Raw genomic sequence first — 21,383 nt, 5'->3', positions numbered from 1 at the left:
AATAGTTGTTGGGAAAAACAAATGAGGTGAATATTTTGGGACTAAAATTTGTCCATAAGCGACTATCAAAAGGGCACGGAGGGAGTATCTCAATATACTTTAATGGTAAGGTTGGAAAAAGGAGATGTATGAAAATTAATAATTATAGTGTTACACTCCTCATTAATCCACTTTCCCTAAATTATCCAAAGTTAAAATATTTGTTGTAAAAAAAACAAAAATCGTAGTACTTCGTACCGTATCACCCAAATTGATTTCAACAAACAAACAAAGCAAGACCACCTTCCATTCACCTTGTTTGTGCTTCAGTACTACCCACACCATTCTTCACCTTGAACCCAAAAAAAATGGCAGAACACTCTCAAACTATCATGGAGGAGAGAGAAGAACTCATGGTTTCTTCCAAAGGAGGAAAACCCACCAAAAAAATCGCACATTTCATCAAACCCACTTTTGATTTACTCGATTCTACCCCAAATTTACCCTCAATTTCTCTCCCATTTCGACCCAATTTAATCGATTGTACTTTCAATGGTTGGAAAACCCCAACAAAATCATGGGTTTCATGGGTTGATAAACTGCATCCATCTTACCAGTTTATCTGGAAAAGAGCAGGAATTTATGAAGCAATTCTTTCATCAAAGTATAAAATCATCAGAAATGAAGATTTGTTCTTTAGTTTAGCTGAAAGATGGTGTTGTAACACAAATACTTTTGTTTTTCCTTGGGGTGAAGCAACAATTTCTTTGGAAGATGTTATGGTTTTAGGAGGGTACTCTGTTTTAGAGGACTCTGTTTCCAAGTCTGATAATACTGATCATTTTGCTGTTATTGAGAATAAATTGATTGATGCACATAAAGAGATGTCAAAGGGGCCATCTCAGAAGGCTTTACATGGTCAGTGGATGAAGTATTTCATGGAACACGGCCTCGATTCCGGTATCGAGCACGAAGCCTTCCTTTCTTACTGGCTTTCGAGGTTTGTATTGCCTACTTTTCCTTGTGATGTTATTGTGAAAAAGTATTTTAAGATTGCTATTATTCTAGCTAGTGGATTTCAGAGATCTCTTGCTCCTGCTGTATTGGCTAGTATTTATAGGGATTTGAGTTTGTTGAAATCTACTATGGTGAATTCTGTTGGTATTGAAGGTGATGGGTTTGATGATCTTGTTAAGGTGACTGTTTGGGCACCTTTGCAATCGGTGCAGGTTTGGGCTTGGGAGAGGTTCCCTGAGTTTCGACCGAGCCCGGTTTTGGTTCAATTGGGGGAGCCAAGGTTGGCTAGATGGCATGGTGTTAATGAGAGTGAGATAGGGAATGTGAGGCCCTTGTTGCTATCTGCTGGACATTCTTTCGAATGGCGGCCGTATTGTAAGGATGTTGATAATTTACCTTTGCCTATGTTTTATCGAGATTGTGAGGAGTGGGTTATTATGAATGGTGTTTTAGGGGATGATGTTAAATCGATGGTTCGATTTTTGAGGGTGTGTGACTTGGTGGGGTTGGAAACAATCGAAAAGTATAACCCGAATCGTGTAGCTATGCAGTTTGGGTTTGATCAAGATGTGCCTGAGGTAGTTAAGAGAGGTTTGTTGGATTCTGATATACCGAAAAGGGAGCTTGTACAATTGGCTTGGATTAACTACACTAACCCTACAAATGATGAAATCTTGTATATTCCATCAAAGTTTTATGTGCCACAAGTTACCTTGAGGTACTTGAACTGGCTTCGTCAGGGTGTGTTAATGAAGCCAGCTGCCTGGTGTGGCGTCGTGAGGAAGAATAGGAGTTCAAAAAAGAGATTGAGTGTAGAAATTAGAAAGGTGAATGATGCTATTGATAAGAGCATTGCAGCTCTTGACATAGATTTAAAGCCAAGATTTCTGACTCAACTTTTTGGTAATGATCTCGATGTTCCTCCAGGATTCCCACCCAAGTCTAATGCTTCCTCCGAAAAGGCATTTGTGCATCCTGGATTGACACAGAATAGCAATGCTGATCATTATTTCGAGCTGCCTTCTAGTTTCATTCCAAAGACTGTTGGTAACAAGTTTGATGTTCCTGTAGTTTTGCCTCGCGAATCTGTTGTTGCTTGCAAAGAGGCAGATGTGCCCTCTGGATATACAACTATGAGTAATGTTGGTAATATATTGAATGTCCCTCCTGGTTTTACGCCGAATAGTGTTGGCAGTAATCATAAGTTTCCTTCAGGATTTCCACAAAAATCTTATGAGCAACCTAAGTTGGGTGTTGAGAAAAAGGATGGGTATAAATTGCAGTCTGAAGTTCTGGTAAAGAAAGAATGCATTGAATCCCCTGAAAATAGGCAGCAGTTGCTAAGTTGTTCTTATCAGACCTTACATACTTCACTTGTTGAGATCGAGTCCAGACCAGCAAAGTCATTGAAGACGAAACCTGGTGAAAATTTGCAGAAGAGTGAACTGGTGGCGTGTGGATTTCAGCAGACAAATGATGGTGCATCTATAGAGGTTGCAAAAAATGGGGGTTGTGGAAGAGACGACGAAGATGAAGATCAGTCTATTCTAGCCAAGAAAGCTGAAATGCAAGAGATTGACAAGTTGATTGCTCAATATACAAGCAAAATCAAACAGAGTTTTTTGTTCTAAGCCATCATTTTAGCTGATGCATATATTGAACCGATCTAGGTAGTAGATATTAGTATGTTATTGCACTAAACCTTACAACATTAAAGCTGTTTTCATCAAAGGTTTGTATATATGGATGATAACAGTAGGTTGAGTAGAAGTCTGATGTGATTTCTCTTTGGTAAATCATTGAGCTGATACAAAAATTACATGTGAATCATACTGAATGTTGCGAAAATATGATCTTGAATTAGTGCATATATGAATATATGTTGGTTTGTTTTTACCCTTTATGAACATATGATCTTGAAGCCATCGAATTGAACTGTCTGTTGTATACTCATATCTGCTTATAATGTATGATATGCTGGGTGGTTAGTTCTTGAGAATATTGAAAATATTTTGATCCCTTTTTCCATACATTGCCTTTTTCTACCAGCCAAAATTCTAAATTCTCCTCCCTTTGTTATTGTTGTAATTCATCGTGTATAGTATCGTTGATAATATAAGTCCCTGACTTGTTTTAATACCCTCGACTAGAACAGAAATCCTCTGTTATTATATACGAAGTATGAGTAATTTCTTGTCCACTTAGTATGAAAAGGATGATGGACACTGCTTGATTAATGTTTAATGTCATGGTTTCCATTTTATGGTTCAACATAACAAGAGTTGATTCAAGCTTGTTGTTACCAATTAATATTAGTAACACGTTATTGTACAAACCTTAGATGCAGTGGTTGTGTTTACTAATCACTAAAGGAGTATAGGCTACACTCCGAGGATAAACAACTAAAGGCAATAAGTTAAGGGGATGATTGTTCGAGTATTTTTTGTACTAACTCGATAGTATGAATAATCGAGCTAATGCATCACCATTGGCATCGCGTATCTTATCTTTATCAATTTCAACTTTCAAGCTAACATCCCAAGGTGTTAGTACAAAATCGAAACAGGGGAAATACTCTTAAAGCCTCTTAAAACACATTACTAAACAGATTATAAATGAGTTCATTAATAAAGCAGAATACATTATTAGATATAGCCCCATCACAACAGGTTCACAGTTGCTATATATAGGTGTTGGCTATAGTAAAATAATGAAAGATTGAGTTATTAATGCATGAAAGACATTTTATTTTTTTTGAAAGATAATGCATGAAAGACTTAAAACCATTTTTACTGGTATCCTACAATAAAAGTTGATAGAGATGTTTACTTTTAAGAATCTCTGTACAAAAGATTTTGTGTTGTTTTATCCTTGTCTTTCTCAAATTGAACACTGGTTAATGTTTGGTTTTTAGCTGTTGGGTGGACAGTGTCTTATTATAGTTTATTGACTTTTATCACCAAATGGGCAAATGGTGTAAATGTGTAATCCCTATTACTGCCAGATGATGAACCTAGTTTGAACATACTTTTATGGAATTTATACTTTTATGAAATGCTTCATAACAATATTAGGTATGGAGTATTTAGAAGAAAAAAAACAAGTTTCTCATTGATAATTCAAGTGGCATGCATTAAATAAATCATCAACTTCTTATTAACTATAAGCCTTACAATTGTTGATTTATTTACAAAAATGTCATGCTTACGAACCAGTTTTATTGATGATTTAGTTACGATTCTGCGACAATTTGGTTATCAATGAGGTAAAGTATTAAACTAAACCAAAAAAAGATATTAAACAGATTGAGCAATTATAGCCTCTTTTGTTGTGGGCTGCCCAACAAAGAAAAATAGAGATAGTGCATGCTCTATAATCTACTCGTAGGTGCTTGTTTTATACACATGCAAATTTATTTTTCATATGAAGTTGTATAATTTTAGGGCTTGTTCACTTCACTTTAATTTCATTTCAATTCAGTTTAGCTCTTAATTTCCTTCTCTCATAAAATATTCAGTTCAGTTCAGTTCAATTCCAATAAGTTCAATTCAGTTCAGCTCCACTCAGTTCAATTTACTTCAACTCCAATCAATTCAGTTCAACTCAGTTCAATAAATGTGAACAAACCCTTATGAAAAAATTATTTTTTTCAAAGAAATTATTTTATATCCTTGCTCATATGAGAACTTAATATAAAACCCTCACTTTAATACGATTGACTAAAGAGAGTGATAGTTTATTTTCTATATTTTGTGGGAGGATTAAATTCACTAAAATTTCACTTTTCTCATTTTTAAATTTTTTTTCCATCACCAACCAAAACATGCATTGAATAGGGAATCAGGAGGTAAATTGAGAAAGCAAATTTTGATGTGAGAGAAACCATTAAATCTCATTTACATTGAATAGTTCACTTTTTCACAACAAATCAAATCAAAAAAATAAAAAAAAAAATAGTAAAAAAAAAAAGAAAGAAGGAGAGAGAGAAAAAAAAGGGAACAAAGTCATTAATGTGGCATTGGGAAGCTAAGAGAGAATATTGACTAAACATTAAAATCATGCACGGAGAAATTCAAGTGAAATTGTATACGAAGTAATAAATAATATGAAAAATAAACTCCATAATTAATTTTGGTACATTTTCAATTAATAAAGGAAAATTAATGAAATTTATAATATACTCTGTATATACAAAGATTTTGAATGGAAATAAAACTTTGAATTTACTTAGGTCTCGTTTAAATTAATGTAAATATTTTCAATAAAAATTTAGTTTTGTTTGGATTTGAAAATATTTTACACTAAAAGGAAACCTTAAACATATTTGTTATTTTAGCTTAAGAACAAAGAGTAAGACTGCGGCGATGCGAAATCTACTTCGAATCCAAATCCTGCTACATACGTCATGGATTACGTTTAATTTGTCACGAAACTAAGGATTCAAGTGCTTTTAGTAATTTATACTTCAACTTGTTTGTTTCGACAAAAATACGAGTTTATTATCAATTAAAAAAATTGTAAAAAATTAACAATTTTTCATAAAATTAGGACCTCATACTTGAATGGTTGTATAAATGTTGTCATTCATAATTATTTATGAGGTAAATCGTTTGATTCATTAAGGTATATTTAGTTTATATGATTCATACGGAGTAACTTTCTTTTAGTTAATGGTTGTATAAATGTTGTCATTCATGATTTATATCCTTATTTAAATTTGATTTTTGAAAGAATAACATATAATACAACAATAGCTTTGTGAATAACTTTTTATAGTAGTTAAACATGAAGTTGTGGGTTCAAATGTTATACAAACCATATTTTTAACATAATTACAAACGCTTTTTAATGTATAATTACAGATATAGATTACATATTTATTGAAAAATATAACACGCTAAAGTAGTAGGAAAATCTAGTTAATCTACTATACCATAATACCAATTAAAAATTATGAAAAGACAATAGATTAGTGATGGGCTTTGGAGGTACAATTAACAAATAAACATAGACGTAAAGGGAACGAAATGCCTAGATTTTGAACAAAAAGAAGGAAAAAACGGTCAATAAAAGTGGCTTATCTGATCTTTAGCTTAAAAAATTAAATGAATTGACACTATTAATTATATATTTAAAATTTGTAATATAATGTGATTTCGGAAGCTAAAAATATACTATAATTAAGTTGATCATCTTGTACTTCCTAGTTTTTATCTATAAATAGAAGCATTGACTATGAAATGAGATTATAATCTTCATTGTTCATTCCATCAACTAGATATACTCCGTATTAGCTTAATTTGTACTGTATCATCAAGTTCATAAAAATGGCGAAGATGTCAACCACTTTCTTCATCATAACCATTATGTTGGCAGTTTTTCTTTCAGGTAAGTACATACATACTTCCTAGTAACAACTAATAAGTCAACAACTAGATAGTGTACGTATTTCATTTATCCATAATTCATCACTTTTTTTGATTGGGAAGGTATACAAAAAAGAATATATGATATGATTGGCCGAGTTAGGTTGATGTGATTTTTTTTTTTTTTTTTTTTTTTTTTTTTTTTTTTTGAAGGGGGGAGATGTGATTACATAGTGATGTGATTACTAGATAGTTGGGTTGATGTGATTACATAGTGGCGAATTCCTAATTTCTATATTTACTTCAATTTTTTGTTTTATATATATTTAAATTAAGGAAAATTTGCAAATTGCAGCCATTTAAAGTTTGTGTTTTGCAAATTGCAGCTATTTAATTTTTTTTTTTTGCAAATTACAGCCCAAAAGTTCGTATAAATTGTAAATTGCAGCCCGATTCAATTTTTTCATCAGTTTACAAGTTGAAAAATATTCGATTAAGGTTTTAGGGGTCATTTTAGTGCTTAGGGGCCCGAATTGAGCTCAGAATTAGCAAAAAAATAATGTAAGTATCTCGTTTTGCATAACAAAAATGTATCGATTTGTGGGAAACTGTAAATACGAGACACTTACGTTATTTTTTTTGCTAATTTCGAGCTCAATTCGGGTCTTTAAGGACTAAAATGACCCCTAAAACCTAAACCGAAGGTTTTTCAACATGTAAACCGATGAAAAAATTGAATCGGGCTACAATTTACAATTTATACGAACTTTTGGGCTGCAATTTGCAAAAAAAAAAAATTTTAATGGCTGCAATTTGCAATATAAGAACTTTAAATGGCTACAATTTGCAAATTTGCAAATTTTGTGTGGATTTAAGCCGCCCCATGATTTGATAATAAAGTATAATAATGAAATAAGCATGTATGTGTAACTTACTTCATCCGTTCTATTAATATTGTAACAATAGATTTTTTGCATTATTTATCACTCTTGTTTGACCATATAGTATAATTTATACGTTAAGCAAAATATAGACATGTAGGATCTTGTTGGATTCGCCTCATAAAATACTTTCACATATCAACTTTTTTTTTTATGATATTTAATCTTACACAATTATAGATATTTAGCATATAAAATGTGCTTTGCGATGCATAATTTCATCCTTGTTGCAATATTAATAGAACGGATGAAGTATTAAAATTCAAATCTTAACAACAATAACCTCCATTTTCACCTTCCTTTGGGTTATCATATCTACAACTATTTATCATCTTAGCACCAATTAAGCTACATGCATGTATTCATTATTTACTTAATATTAGTTGATTTAATTATGATTAATGACTCAAATACATTAGACTATTAGAGATAGATGTCGCTTATATATGTAGTTTTCTTTCTTTTGTGCATTAAATGTATCTTAATTATATGGTTGTGTGATGTTCATCATGTTACAGCTCCAACATTGGCCCAAGTTGAGGAGAGTAACGTTGGTTCATGTAAGGTTGCCGGTGAATTTTGTGGAGGATTCGCCGGATTTGCTTGTTGTAAAGGATTAACCTGCGTTCTTGAAGGCACATTCCCAGACGCCGGAGGAGTTTGCAAGCGAAAATATTAACCCAATCGTTGGAGTTTTCCTAATGATCAAGCTTCTCATCTTCTCATTTAATGATTTTAATAAATAATACTACGTAACCAATATGTTATAGGTGGTTTGTTTTCCTTCTGAGTTCATTTTCATGTAACTAACTCATTGTTGGTTACATCATTTATCAATTGTAGGGTTCTAAATAAACTACTATATGTGATATGATGTGTGAAGGTATATTTCAAACCATTATAGTGTACTATGATTGAAATAAATTTATTTCATTTAATATGAACAACGGTGATATGATCTATGACTATTAATTTAATAACCCTCCAAATTTTAATGCCCTAGCCTGTCAATGAATGTGAACTAACTTTAACGGTTTAAAGTATTGTAGAAGTGAGGTGTTACCATATTACCCAAGACTTGATATCAAATCTAGGTCTACGCTCATGGTTGATGATATCTCGGGTTTGGCACCACAAAAAAAAAAAACAAAACCTACTACTCTTATCCGACTGACCTCATTAACACCTCCATATTTGTATAACACACACATACGCGCGCGCATACACACACAAAAGTGTATGGGCATGACCTTTTAACTTGTTTATTTGTTAGTCTTTTATAAGTAAAATTAATTTCAATTTGCTATCTAACAAATCCTAAACTTCATACAGATAGGGCTATAAATTACTATCGAGAAAATTATTAAGAAAGTATTAATCCAACCAATTCTCTGTCTAAAAATACTCCATGTCTAGATTATTATTGCGAGTTTGCAACTACTTATAATTTGAGAGATTTGTTGAAACATACCCAAAATATAAGTAAAACACCTTTCACTATATTATACCCAAAATTAAATTTTCATAGGTCATATATAGCCAAAATTCTTTAATTGTTGAATCAAAACTCGTATTTACATGAATTTTGTTTCGATTCATGTTCAATCATGCATTGGATCGGACTTCAAAAGTCGTGAAGCAGCCAAAAAAAAAAAAAAAAAAAAAAAACAAAGTCAATGAAGTTAGGCCGAAGATTAGATAAGAACATTGAACAAAGTCAAGTTTAAGATAAGCAAACGTGTACCAAAACCATATTTCGTTGTTAAATTACTTGTCATCGAATTACATATCATGTCTATATAATTTTTCTTTGACTTTTAAAAATAAAGGTACATACTACTAAACTAGTCCTATTATAATGTACCTATCATGCATAAGACTTATCTTTCCAGCTCATTGCTTGTTTACATTAATATTGACAATAATGTAACATACACCTTATATTATGCATGTAATTGATCATTTAATCATTTATATTTCATATTCAAATACATCAACTACTACTTCTTAAGTTCTTATAGTATATATATATATATATACCTCAAATCTATACTTGTTCTCAATATATAGAATTTCTTAATCGAATTTCATAATTGCACAAATGGCGAAAACTACACGTACCTTCATAATTTTTAGCATTGTGTTTGTGTTAGCAATTTTACTAAATATTCCAGCTCCAACAGTTGCAGCTAGAGAATGTATGAAGGCTGAAGAATTTTGCGGAGGCATCGCCGGATTTGAATGTTGTGAAGGATTAGACTGCATACTCGATGGCGACGAGTATGAATCTGATGCAGGTGGAGTATGTAAGCCCACAAGCACATCATGTCCGATGGCTGGTGAATTTTGTGGCGGTATCGCCGGAATTCAATGTTGTGAAGGGCTTGAATGTGTGCTTGATGGTAATTTTCCGGATGCTGGTGGAAAATGTAACAAGGGAAGTCTTTACCAATAAAGATAATACTTAGTACGTATTAATTAAGAAGCCAAATTAAAATGTATTGCATGCATTTGGAAGGGTTTCTTATGTACGGAGTATGTTTTAATGATGTAATTTTAAGTTGCATCATCTTTAATTAAAGTTTGTAATTGTTGATGTAATTTATACGTATGAATTGAATAAATTTACTCAATAAACATCTATTGATTTCAAATTTTAATCAAGGAACTCCCAATTCTTCAATTTCCTTTTGTTTATTTAGTTTGAGAAAATTGTGAAAAAGAACCTTTTAAGTGGTCGACTTTTAAAAAAGGACCTTTTAAATGAAAACTTGTGGAAAATGACCTTTTAAGTTGTATTTTATTTGTATGGGATATTTGGTGAGCTTGCATGGTGGTCAACTAGCGGCGTTGGCTGTGACTTTTTTATTTAAAAAGAAAAAAAAATTCCACAAATTTTCCTCCTTTCCCGACCTAACCGAAACTGAATACATAGCATTTAACGAAAGGGTTAGATCAGGAAAGCAGGGAAATTTGGGGATTTTTTTTTAATTTTTTTATTTTAAGTCACGTGACTAATACGTGATAGTCAACGCCGTAGCTCTGGCGTTAACAACCACGAAAGGTCACCCAAATAATACAAACAAAATACAACTTAAAAGTCCTTTTCCACAAGTTTTCACTTACGATTTTCTCATTTAGTTTGTATAGCTTATTAGTCTGTGCATATAATGCTAAAACTGTCTCAAATTATAAAGTAGCACCATTTGACTTTTAAAGCAAGCTTACAAATCATTGATATATGAGATGAGTATTTTATAAATTAGAAATTGTTAAACACAGTCTTGTGACATGCACTTTAAAATCAATAAGTATATAATCAAAGATATAAACAAGGGTACAAAAGTCAAATAAGAATACTTGCTCCACGTCAGCTGCAAGTGCTAAGATAGGTTAAAAGTACTCGTAGAAATCAATCTTCAAATCAAAACCAAAAATAAATCCCACTTATATGATAAATGCAGCTAGAAATTAGGATTCAGTGTACACTTCGAAAATCATAAAAATACCAAGTTGGTGAAAAATCTGCATGCTAACAAAACCGTGATGCGGAAAATATGCAAAGTCAATGAACGTAGGCCATGATTAGATGGGTAACATTTAATTTTGATTCGATCATATCATAGAATATCATATCTTACTTAGTCATATTTATACAGCTACTAGCTCATAGATTAAATACTAGTAACCGACAATGTAATGACGTGACATAATGGTGAATTATTTAACTACTATGTTATCAAATTATAAATGTTAAATGTACTATATATAGTCCATAAACTGTATATGTGCTTTTCTTTCATCATACTTATGCCAAATTTATTGTCAACATCACTATATAATGTTAATGATGAGAGTTTTTACACCCACATTCATCTTGATAACTATACTAGTGGCTTTGCTCACCTTATCAGGTAAATTTATTTGCATTTGTTGTCGTTCTTCCCTAAGCTTCCCTAGATTTATTCCCCAACTATTTGCGAAAGCAATGATTTTAGAGCTGATCAAGTGTAGCCTGACTCGAAAACACACACGAGTTTTATAATGACATTTGGGCCTAATATTTGGCCCATAAGCTCCCTACCAGGCTTTATTCTTGAGAAAATTGGTCTTTATAAGATAGCCCGATCCTAAATAGCCTCAAAGCCTACCCTATCCAGCCCAAATTTGTACATGGGTTTGGGTGCGATATATTTAGCTTGAATATAAGCCCAACTCGATGCCTTGACTCAAATTGGGCCATATTATATATGTTGGATGGAGCATGTTGCATGGCTACATGTTTTGGTTTAAAATAATAAGATACCTTTAGATGTAGCCCAACTCGATTCATGATCACCTCTACTCTAAATATCTAACGTAATTGTTTCTTTGATGATCTTGTAATCCTTCTTCAAAATGAATAATCCGTGCGATGACTAAGTTTGGAATAAAAATTAACATGCAATTTACGTCCATGGTAACATTTTGCACACTTTTATTATCAAGAAGCATTATCTAGTACGGAGTATTCTAGTAAGTTGTCCATTTAGAATAAAAAAGCTTGTAAACATAATTTCCAAAAACAACTAGTAATTCTATTAAGATGTGAAATTCAAATTTCATGTAATAATTCTCTAATAACGTACTTATGTTTGACATGGTCCTTTCACACGTAACATAACCCTTACAATAGCAGCTGAAACAAGAACATGTAAGAAGGCTAACGAGTTTTGTGGAGGCATCGCCGGGTTTCAATGCTGTGAAGGGCTGCAGTGCAACCTCGAAGGTGACTTCCCTGACGCAGGCGGCGAATGCAAGCCAACAACTACGACATGTAACAAGTGTGGTCAATTTTGCGGAGGCATAGCCGCGTTTCGATGTTGTGAAGGATTAGATTGTATACTCGATGGTGATTATCCGGATGCCGGTGGAGTTTGCAGGAAGCCGAAACAAAGATCATGTCACAAGGTTGGACAACTTTGCGGCGGCTTCACCGGAGCACAATGTTGTAAAGGATTTATTTGTGTACTTGATAATATGAATCATCCACATGTTGGTGGTAAATGTAAGCGTGTTCATCACTAATCATACACCAAATAAAATTAACTTCATTTGGGTGTGATGTTCATGTTATACTAGTTTCATACCTTGTAACAATCTTTTTGTGAAATAATTTTTTGGTTGTATACATGAATTGTGTTGAAGTATATCCCACCAAATGACACATAAGTAGACCTATGGTTAGAGTTAGGCCCACGGTTTGGGATCTTTAATGGCTTGTGTATATTAGTAGACCCATGGTTTGGGGCCTTTAATATATGAAGTATTTTGGGCCAAATAGTCCTTGAGTTAAAGGGACCTTACATGTGAGGCGGAGTGTTGAAGTATATCCCACCAAAGGACACATGTAACAGTTCCATATTGAAAAAAGTTGAGAGAGTTAAACATTTTTTTTGACACAAAGTTGATAGCTAGAGTTAAACATTTTATATAGCTAAGGGGTTAAATCTCCTATTGCCATATGGTTTTGGGATAAAACTTCCTTTGAACTTGTGAAGTGGAAATGGCCTAAAATCCGTATTTAACAAATTGATTTATAATAATAAGATGATGATCAGTGGTTCAGTCAAACATTTTAGAGATCATTTAGACAAATGTGCTACACACGAAGTAATAAAGATATGAATATGCAAGCTAACTTGTAAGAGAATATTCAGGATCATATCTTATCAAAATCTTAGTACTAATTAATTAATTAATTGATTATAATAAGTTCATAGGAAATTGATAATCATTTTTGCAATGGGTCACACCATATAAGATTTAGTGAATGAGATAAGTTTGACTAGGAACGGGTGCAACTTTTATAAATAACTAATTTAGGTCCCGTGTCATTCACAGTAATTTCTATAAAAATAATAATCCATATCAAATTTTAAATATAATTTGATTATTTTACAAAAAAAATTAAAAATCTAAAAAAATATAATGATAAATATACACATCACTTTGATATGAATTCTAATAATAAATGAACAACTATTTTTATTAGAGAAAAAATATGAAAACTTCCTTAAAATAGATTAAAATATGTCGCAAATTATCGTTAGTATTTTCTAGCTACTATATTCGTAAATGTTTGTGTGAAAAGATATATCAAATCTTTTTTATTTAAAGAAATTATCTTTGTTAACTTATATAAGAAATTATTTTTGTATAAAATTTTATACTATAATTAATTTTTTTTTCAAAAAATAAAAAATAAAAATAAGGACACACCAGGAGATGACACGTGTCATTGCTGATGTGTCTTTTAGTATATACTAGGTTAGATCCTGTGCCATGTACGGTGATCTATATTTATAAACTAAATTACCCTAAGCGACGCATGACATAAAAAATTTCTTTGAAATAAATATATTATATATATGTACCTCATATGAGAAAAAAAAATTATAGAAACATTACCATTAATTGCAATGATAATTAGATCTATATAATTTTGAAGATAGTAAAAATTTAACCAAATTATACAATATGGAGTACTCTTAAACCAAGAGTAATTATATTTGGGATCCATATAGTTTGTTTTTTTTATAAATCCATAATAATGTAAAAAAAAATAGAAATAACATATTATAATAATTGTTTCAAAAAAAAAAAAAACTCTATAAATATAATTTATTAATTTTAGGTAAAAAATAAGAAGGTTTCAATAAATAAGTAAAAATAAAAATAAGAATATGATATCAGTAATTGATTTAGGCGGGAAATTTTGTTACAAAACTTGACATCTGTACAAAGTAAATAGGGGATGATGTTAGCGGTTGTTACTTTAGTAATATTTATAGATAGTTATTGATTAATATATTTAATTTTTAAATATAATTTACAACAAGTTGAGAGTTAAAAATTATACATTTACACATAGAGACATCAACTCAACAAGTATCCAAATTAGAAAGGAAAAATTGCTAAAAATAATACAACCTTTGGCCCATTCTTTTTAAATAATATAACCTTTGGATTATTTTGTAATAATACAACCTTTAGGGGGTGTTTATTTTAAACAAGATAAAATCAAATTTTTGGTGGACTTTGGGGTTAGGAAAGGAGACGGTTGAGTTTTTGGTGGTGTGGATGAGGATTTGAAGAAGGATGGAATATCCCATCCCCTTCTCCCACCTCAAAACTCACCGAAAATTCGATTTTATCTTGTTTAAAATGAACACTCCCTAAAGGTTGTATTATTACGAAATAATCAAAAGATTGTATTATTAAAAAAGAATGGGACAAAAGTTGTATTATTTTTAGCAATTTTTCCAATTAGAAAATGTTTTTTCTTATGTTTAAATCACCAACAACATTGGTTAAAGTAGATAACGTGAATAGTCAATTTAGGAGCATTTAAACAGTAACAGGTTGGGAATGAGAGGGAACAATCTATTTATTTATTTTTCCTTATTATGTAAAAATTAAATTATGGGCTTCGGCCCCCAAGGCATGTGTCGTAGGCTAAGCTTGCGTGGCGCATGTGTCGTGAGAGCCGCCTTGAAGTACAATTCTTATCGAGCGGCTGGATGAATCATTTGCAAACGACTTAAATACGCGACGGAGTATTGTAAGTGGCAGACTGACCTTGCTGTCACGATCCATTGAGATTCGGCCCAATGTCGCTTCGATTCATCCCCTCCACCACCTTATTCCCTAAAAACACCTATATTTTGGAAAACGAGGTTAGCTAGTAGTGCATCTTATATGCTAAAAATTGCTAGGTACAAGATTAAGACAAGACACAAAGCCTAAGTGTTGGGATGTTGGGTGGTGCAAGGGGACGTGTGGCATGTGCGCAAGAGATGTGCACCCAAGGACAAGGCATACTTGGAGATATTTTTGTCATTTGTGGGTACGTCGAATTTACCGTAAGACATGATGATAACGGATGAATGAGATGGTTTCGACACTATTTATAACTCCCAAGGTCCTTTGGGAGCCCATGGAAGTAATTGGATGCATAATCTCGCCGGGTGTAAAAATGATACACAAGAGCCTAATATGAAGGCTATAATACACGAAATTGGAGCAATTTAGAAGGTGTCCGGACGCAGTGTCGGAAATTCGCGGAACACTATGGGATGTATCTCGGGTTCATATAATATTGTTTCGATTCATATATGATCTGACCATTATTTGGCTACATAAAGGCCCCATGAAAGCTCATAGCCAATAAAAGAGGCACGTACAAAAATGGGTAAATTGGATGCTTAAAGGCGAATTGGATGGTTCCACCCACCCAATTGGAGTCCCAGAGGGTATTAGGATCCAGGGTAAACATCTCAGCAATTTTTATTTCACAGCCAAAAAAAGTCAAAAAATTCCAAAATTGAAGGCTATTATCCATGTTTTTTGAGCAATTTTGGAGGTTTTGTGACCTGATGCCAAAGAGTCTTGAGAAAGTAGGGGATACACCTCGGGATCATATAATGTCGTTTGGAACCATATGTTGTTTGTGGTAGGCTTGAGTTTATGAAATCGATGCAAGTTGTAAACGAGTAAATTGACCGTTTAAAGGCAAATTAGATGGTTCCACCCACCCAATTGGACTCCCGAAGAGTATTAGGGTCCATGTTAAACATCTTGGAAATTTTTATGTCCGGGCCAAAAAAAGTTAAAAATTTTCAAAATTAAAGGCTATGATCCTTGCTTTTTGAGCAATTTTGAGGTTTCGGGACCTGATGTCTAAAAGTGTTGAGATAGTAGAGGATACATCTCGGGGTCATATCATGTCATTTGGAACCATATTTGACCATTATATGTTGTTATAAATGTCCGTGGTAGGCTTGAGTATATGAAATCAGTGCAAGTTGTAAACGGGTAAATTGACCGTTTAATTGTTTAGTTCATTGAAATGGACGGAATTTTTTATTTTTATTTTTTATTTATTTTTTTTTTTAAAAAAAAAGCGTTATTAACACTCACGGGGGCAGTACATTTTCCACTTTTGCGAACAAATATATATTATTGTCATGAGTTGCAAGCATGATAATTCTATTCTACTACTCGAGTTTTGAATGCATACTAAAAAATAGAGATTAAAAAATATCTAACATACAGCATTAACACTACTTCGTGCAAATCAGTAATACTAAATCAAATCTTATTTCCAAGGACAAAATATAGGAATTGTCAACCAATAATACTCTTTGTAAACAACAATATAATCCGTTCTTAGGCTTTTTGAGAATCATAATTTTCTGATCATAGACTTTGTTCATTCTACCATCAAATATTAAGAAAATGGAGAAAAGTTTCCCAAATTATATTGTCTTTGTTATTGTATTGTTCATCTTCTTAACCTTCTCAAGTAAGCTCTAATCCTAGGTTTTTTTTTTTTTTTTTTTTTTTTTTTTTTTTTTCACTCAAAATTGTACCATTCACTTTTAAATTTTAATTGTAACATTTGAATGTGATTACTAGTATAATCATATAATGCAAACCAGTACATTCTTGACAAATTTGTTTCAATGTATAAAATCAAATTTTATAATTTTAATTAGATATACAAAAGATTTAAATTATGTATTGGCAAGCATGAAATTCAGGATAACGTTAGCTAAGTGATTGAGAAAGTATTATTTTCCCTTTCAATATATAGTAATGTAAAACACTATCAAATAATCTTCATTTTAAGCACCTTTTCATTGTTATTGTTGCTTAACTTCAGGTTCGATAAGGGCTGCAGTAGAGGTCGACAGAACCCGAGCTTCGGTTGGGCAAAGAGCATGCCAGACTGTTCAACAATCTTGCGGAGGAATGTCCGCATATCAATGCTGTGAAGGACTACAATGCATTTTCAACGGTGACTATCCAGGCGCAACAGGAACGTGTATGCGACGAACGTGTAAGACCGTTCAACAATATTGTGGTGGCACTTCAGCGTACCAATGTTGTGAAGGACTACGATGTGAGCTTGATGGTGATTATCCTGGATCCGGCGGAGTTTGTAGGCCGCTAAAACCATGTCGAAGGACATATCAACTTTGCGGAGGTATCAATAGATTGAAATGTTGCCAAGGATTAAGATGTGTACTTGATGACGATTATCCAGAAGTTGGCGGTGTTTGTATGCCAGGAAGAAAATGTCAAAGTGATTATGAATCTTGTGGTGGTAGCACTGGACTTCAGTGTTGCGAAAGGTACGCTTGTGTCTATGATGCGAGTAGCTATGCTGGTGATGGTGGTGTTTGTGTGCCTACTTACAAGCAGAGTTCTTCGTCGAAATGATGACTTATTAGTCCATTCATGTGGATGACTCTCATTTTCTTGAGCTACAATTGTGTTAATTTGAGTTGCATATATGTATTTTTTGTTGAGTGTTTGATTTCTTGTATTAATTTTGATTGTATTGATTGAGTTTACTTAATAAATGTTACGGAGTTTTATTAAGAAATTTATATATATGCTATTGCTATGCATGTGTTTGGGTACAAATTGATTTTTATTTTTATTTTTTATTTTTTGGGCTGCTCATTACAAGCCAAAATTTTCTTCTGTGCAGTGCAGGTATATATTCTCGGCCCAATTCACCAATTGAACCAAAATCGTCTTTAACCCAATATTAAAAGTCTTAGTCGATCTAGATCTTATTGTTTTTTCCCAAATGATAGAGTATAAAATATATTTCTGAGCCTCAACCATCAGCTTAAATTTTTGGTTGAATTGGTCCTCTAACATGGTATCAGAGCCAGCGTAATACAAAGGTCACGAGTACGAATCTCATCTGCCCTTCCTTTAAAGTGGAATTAATTCGCACCAGCTATGGGTAGACCTTTGTTACATCCACATTTCATGCCTAAAGAGCCTTTATGTGAGGGGGAGTGATAGAGTATAAGGCTTTTCTTTGTCAATAAAAAAAAAAAAAGTTGTAACCTTTTCATTTTACCCCTTGTTTTGTTAGAAAAATAAAAATTTAAACATTTATTTGTGTATATTAGTAATCATCGCAGAGTATAAAAATGGCTTTTATAAAATTACTCATGGCCATACATTAAAAGGATTTGAGGATGCGTAAACCAACTACAATTAACATAATTAATTGAATAGTGCAAAAGTCAAACTGTTGAAATTAAAAAATTAACAAAATGAAGTACAATAATCCCCGGAATCAAAAACATAATGTATGCTATAGAACAATACATGAAAACACATGATGAACATATACTAAACTCAATCAGTATTGCTAGTATGAACTAGTGAGTACATATTATAGCTTAATAATTAGCATAAGTGCATAAACCCGTACCAGGAGGAAGCTTCTTCTTTCGAGTTTTAATAAGAGGTTCGGTAGGAAGGTTTCGAGCATGAACGCAGTTCAATCCTTGACAACATACGTACGGACCATAGAGTTGGCACTCTTGAAGGTGGTGTCTACACTTATCTTTCGACGGAGGTTGTTGATTATCTAAAGGTGTACATAGTCCGAGACCACCTGGTTGCTCTGGTGTCCAACCAAGACAATATAATCCTTCACAACAAGCGTAATCGCCATAACCTCCACAAAGTTGTTTTAGTTTCCTACACGTAGGGTTAGGTTGTGGTTGTGGTGGTGGTGGTGGTGATGATGGCGGCGATGGTGGTGGTGGTGTGCTCGAGGTGTCCGGTACATATGATGGTTGTTGATCATAGGGTCCATAACTCTTTTCCATGGCTGGAAGAAAAATATGAACATAACACCACAAATTTGTAAGTAACAATTAGTGAATGTTAAAGAGAATTAAGCTAAATATAGTTTTATCATCTTATATGAAGTTTAAGCACTTCACTATTTCACTTCATCTCATACTCCTCTTGTATCAAATTTCTTGCATTACTTTAACTGAATACTCTTGACAATGTACAATTTTGGCTATCAATATCTTTTAATAGTAAAAATATAAATTGAATATATACATTATAATAAATCCAATAGTGCCTTAGATATGGACATTTGTTTTCATATATTTTCAAAAAAATATGATCAAAATAGTGGTGAAAATTCATTATGAAGTTATGAGTAATTAACTAACGAGTTGGTCTTTTAAGAATACTATGAGGCATATATAAAAGGGATACTCAAAATGACACCATGGCGAAATTTTCACAAGGATTAGAATTTTTTGGATAATATATGATTTGGAATTATTATAAATCAATATTATATACGTCTGAGTGCACCGTACACTCAACTAATCCAAAATTAAATGAGAACGAACTACTCATGGATGAATGGTGCACCTGATGTATACGATAATATCTCAATTATTATAATATCTTTGTATGTGTACTTTTCCATAAAAGTATACATCTCCATGCATTTTATATTTAATGAGGGCTCAAATATCTATAAAAACGAGGACAAAATGATTAAATTAGAAAACCCTAAAAGGACAAGAAAAACACTATTTTAAGAAACTCAAATTCAAAAATGGAAAAAATATTATAGAACAGAGGACCTTAGGGCAAAAGGTAACCAAAAAAAAAACACACACACAAACAATATTAAGAAAGAAATACAAAAACTAAACCTGATTCAGCCAATGCCAAAAGAGCTAGCAAAATTGACAACACAAATAAGTTGATAAAAATCCTCTCCATTGTGTTAATTAAATGTTTTAAAATTAAATTGAAGTTTGATTATGTTAGCAATGTCCACCATTATATTGCAATACTTATATAGTGCTTCCAAATGCGCTTAAAAAGTCTACTTACTAGGTAAAAGTAATTACGAGTCGTGAGCTAGCAATTTCTATGATTACTTACTTAATTATTGAGTTGTTGCGCACGACTAGTTCACTACGATAAAATTTATATATACAGCTTGTTATGGCTATTTTTATCAGATAAACTAAATAGATTTTTAGATGGTTGCAGCCACGTCTTTGGATTATTATGTTTTTGTTGAGGTACACATACCGACCCTCCTAAATATAGTACATACCTTTGTTAGAAAGAATTAAAAAAAAAATGCAAGGAAATATCTAATATAATTATAGTCTACAAAAATCTATTGATATAATATATCTATGATACTAATAAATCTAATGTAAATTACAGTATTAACTTTCGCAAAACCTGTTATATACACTCAAATTGTACAGAGTTACATGCATCCAATATAAGGGTAATTTTTTCCTCATTTGATACGAGTATATATTTGTATGCTCATTTTAAGATTCTAAAATGATCCGAGCAAAAATATCATGAGCAGAAAATACCATTGGGTTTACCTTGCACTCGGGTGTATATATATAAATTACTTTATATCTCTTTAGAATAATCTAGCATTAAATATTATAATCATCTTTTGTACAGAGTATTAAGGTGTATATATACTATTAAGGTGTATATATACTCTGTAGTATGTATAAATATGTATGTGATTATTGTCCATAGGATACAAAATTAAAATTAAAAAATGATATTAGTCTTGTTTGGTATAGAAGCTGGAAAGCTTTTAGCTAATAGAGCCTAGTTAGAGGTTAGCTTACTGAAAGACTTAAAACTCTTTTTGAAAAAATCATTATAAGAACTTTTTGAAATCAACTTATTGAATAATTAGCTTTTTTACTTTTTGGCTATCAAATACACTTATGTCTTGTTTGGTAAAGTGCATTTTGGAGTTATTGATCCCTATTATATGTTTGACTGATTTAAATACCACCTTCGAATATTTTTAGTTGCAACTTTGCAATATTTTATATCTCACAAATAATACCCCAAAATTGCAACTAATTTAATAAAAATCGGAGGTAGTATCAAATTTGGGTGTTTGGTAAATAGTTTATTGAAAGAGATTTTTGGACTCAAAAAGCACACACTTTTAGAAAACAATCAATACAAAACTTTTTGATATTAGCTTATTAAAAAAAATCATCTTTTGTCTATTAAATACACTAAAACAACTAAGTACGTAGCACTTAATTACTAAACACTTTTACACAATAAGCTAAACTATTTATAACCAGCTAGTCAAATTAATTAATACAACCAAGTTCAATATTATTCTAAAATGATTAATTGTATTCAATTCAACTTGCTACATGATTAATCATGATATAGC

The 21,383-nt window shown here is 32.1% G+C and overlaps 4 protein-coding genes across 4 annotated transcripts; 3 read left to right on the top strand and 1 right to left on the bottom strand.

Moving 5' to 3' along the window:
• The first annotated feature begins 53 nt into the window (after positions 1-53).
• On the top strand, positions 54-2,928 carry LOC110723794. The gene has a single exon (XM_021903167.1). It carries the CDS (start codon positions 348-350, stop codon positions 2,625-2,627), a length of 2,280 nt encoding a protein of 759 aa, XP_021758859.1. The 5' UTR covers positions 54-347; the 3' UTR covers positions 2,628-2,928.
• An 8,189-nt stretch (positions 2,929-11,117) lies between these two features.
• Positions 11,118-12,405, top strand: LOC110723569. The gene is made up of 2 exons (XM_021902918.1): positions 11,118-11,217; positions 11,979-12,405. Exons 1-2 carry the CDS (start codon positions 11,145-11,147, stop codon positions 12,368-12,370), a joined length of 465 nt encoding a protein of 154 aa, XP_021758610.1. The 5' UTR covers positions 11,118-11,144; the 3' UTR covers positions 12,371-12,405.
• A 3,127-nt stretch (positions 12,406-15,532) lies between these two features.
• On the top strand, positions 15,533-17,569 carry LOC110723532. Its single transcript, XM_021902885.1, has 2 exons — positions 15,533-15,536; positions 17,010-17,569. The coding sequence occupies exons 1-2, from the start codon at positions 15,533-15,535 to the stop codon at positions 17,567-17,569; spliced, it is 564 nt and encodes a 187-aa protein (XP_021758577.1).
• An 841-nt stretch (positions 17,570-18,410) lies between these two features.
• On the bottom strand, positions 18,411-19,992 carry LOC110723793. The gene is made up of 2 exons (XM_021903166.1): positions 19,849-19,992; positions 18,411-18,992 (listed from the first exon to the last, which is right to left on the bottom strand). The coding sequence occupies exons 1-2, from the start codon at positions 19,916-19,918 to the stop codon at positions 18,556-18,558; spliced, it is 507 nt and encodes a 168-aa protein (XP_021758858.1). The 5' UTR covers positions 19,919-19,992; the 3' UTR covers positions 18,411-18,555.
• Between the last annotated feature and the right edge of the window lie 1,391 nt (positions 19,993-21,383).

Source organism: Chenopodium quinoa, unplaced genomic scaffold, assembly GCF_001683475.1.
Source record: "Chenopodium quinoa cultivar QQ74 unplaced genomic scaffold, ASM168347v1, whole genome shotgun sequence".
Classification (NCBI taxonomy): Eukaryota; Viridiplantae; Streptophyta; class Magnoliopsida; order Caryophyllales; family Amaranthaceae; genus Chenopodium; species Chenopodium quinoa.
The sequence above is the reverse complement of the archived record's forward strand: the minus strand, read 5'-3'. Positions and strand labels throughout refer to the sequence as shown.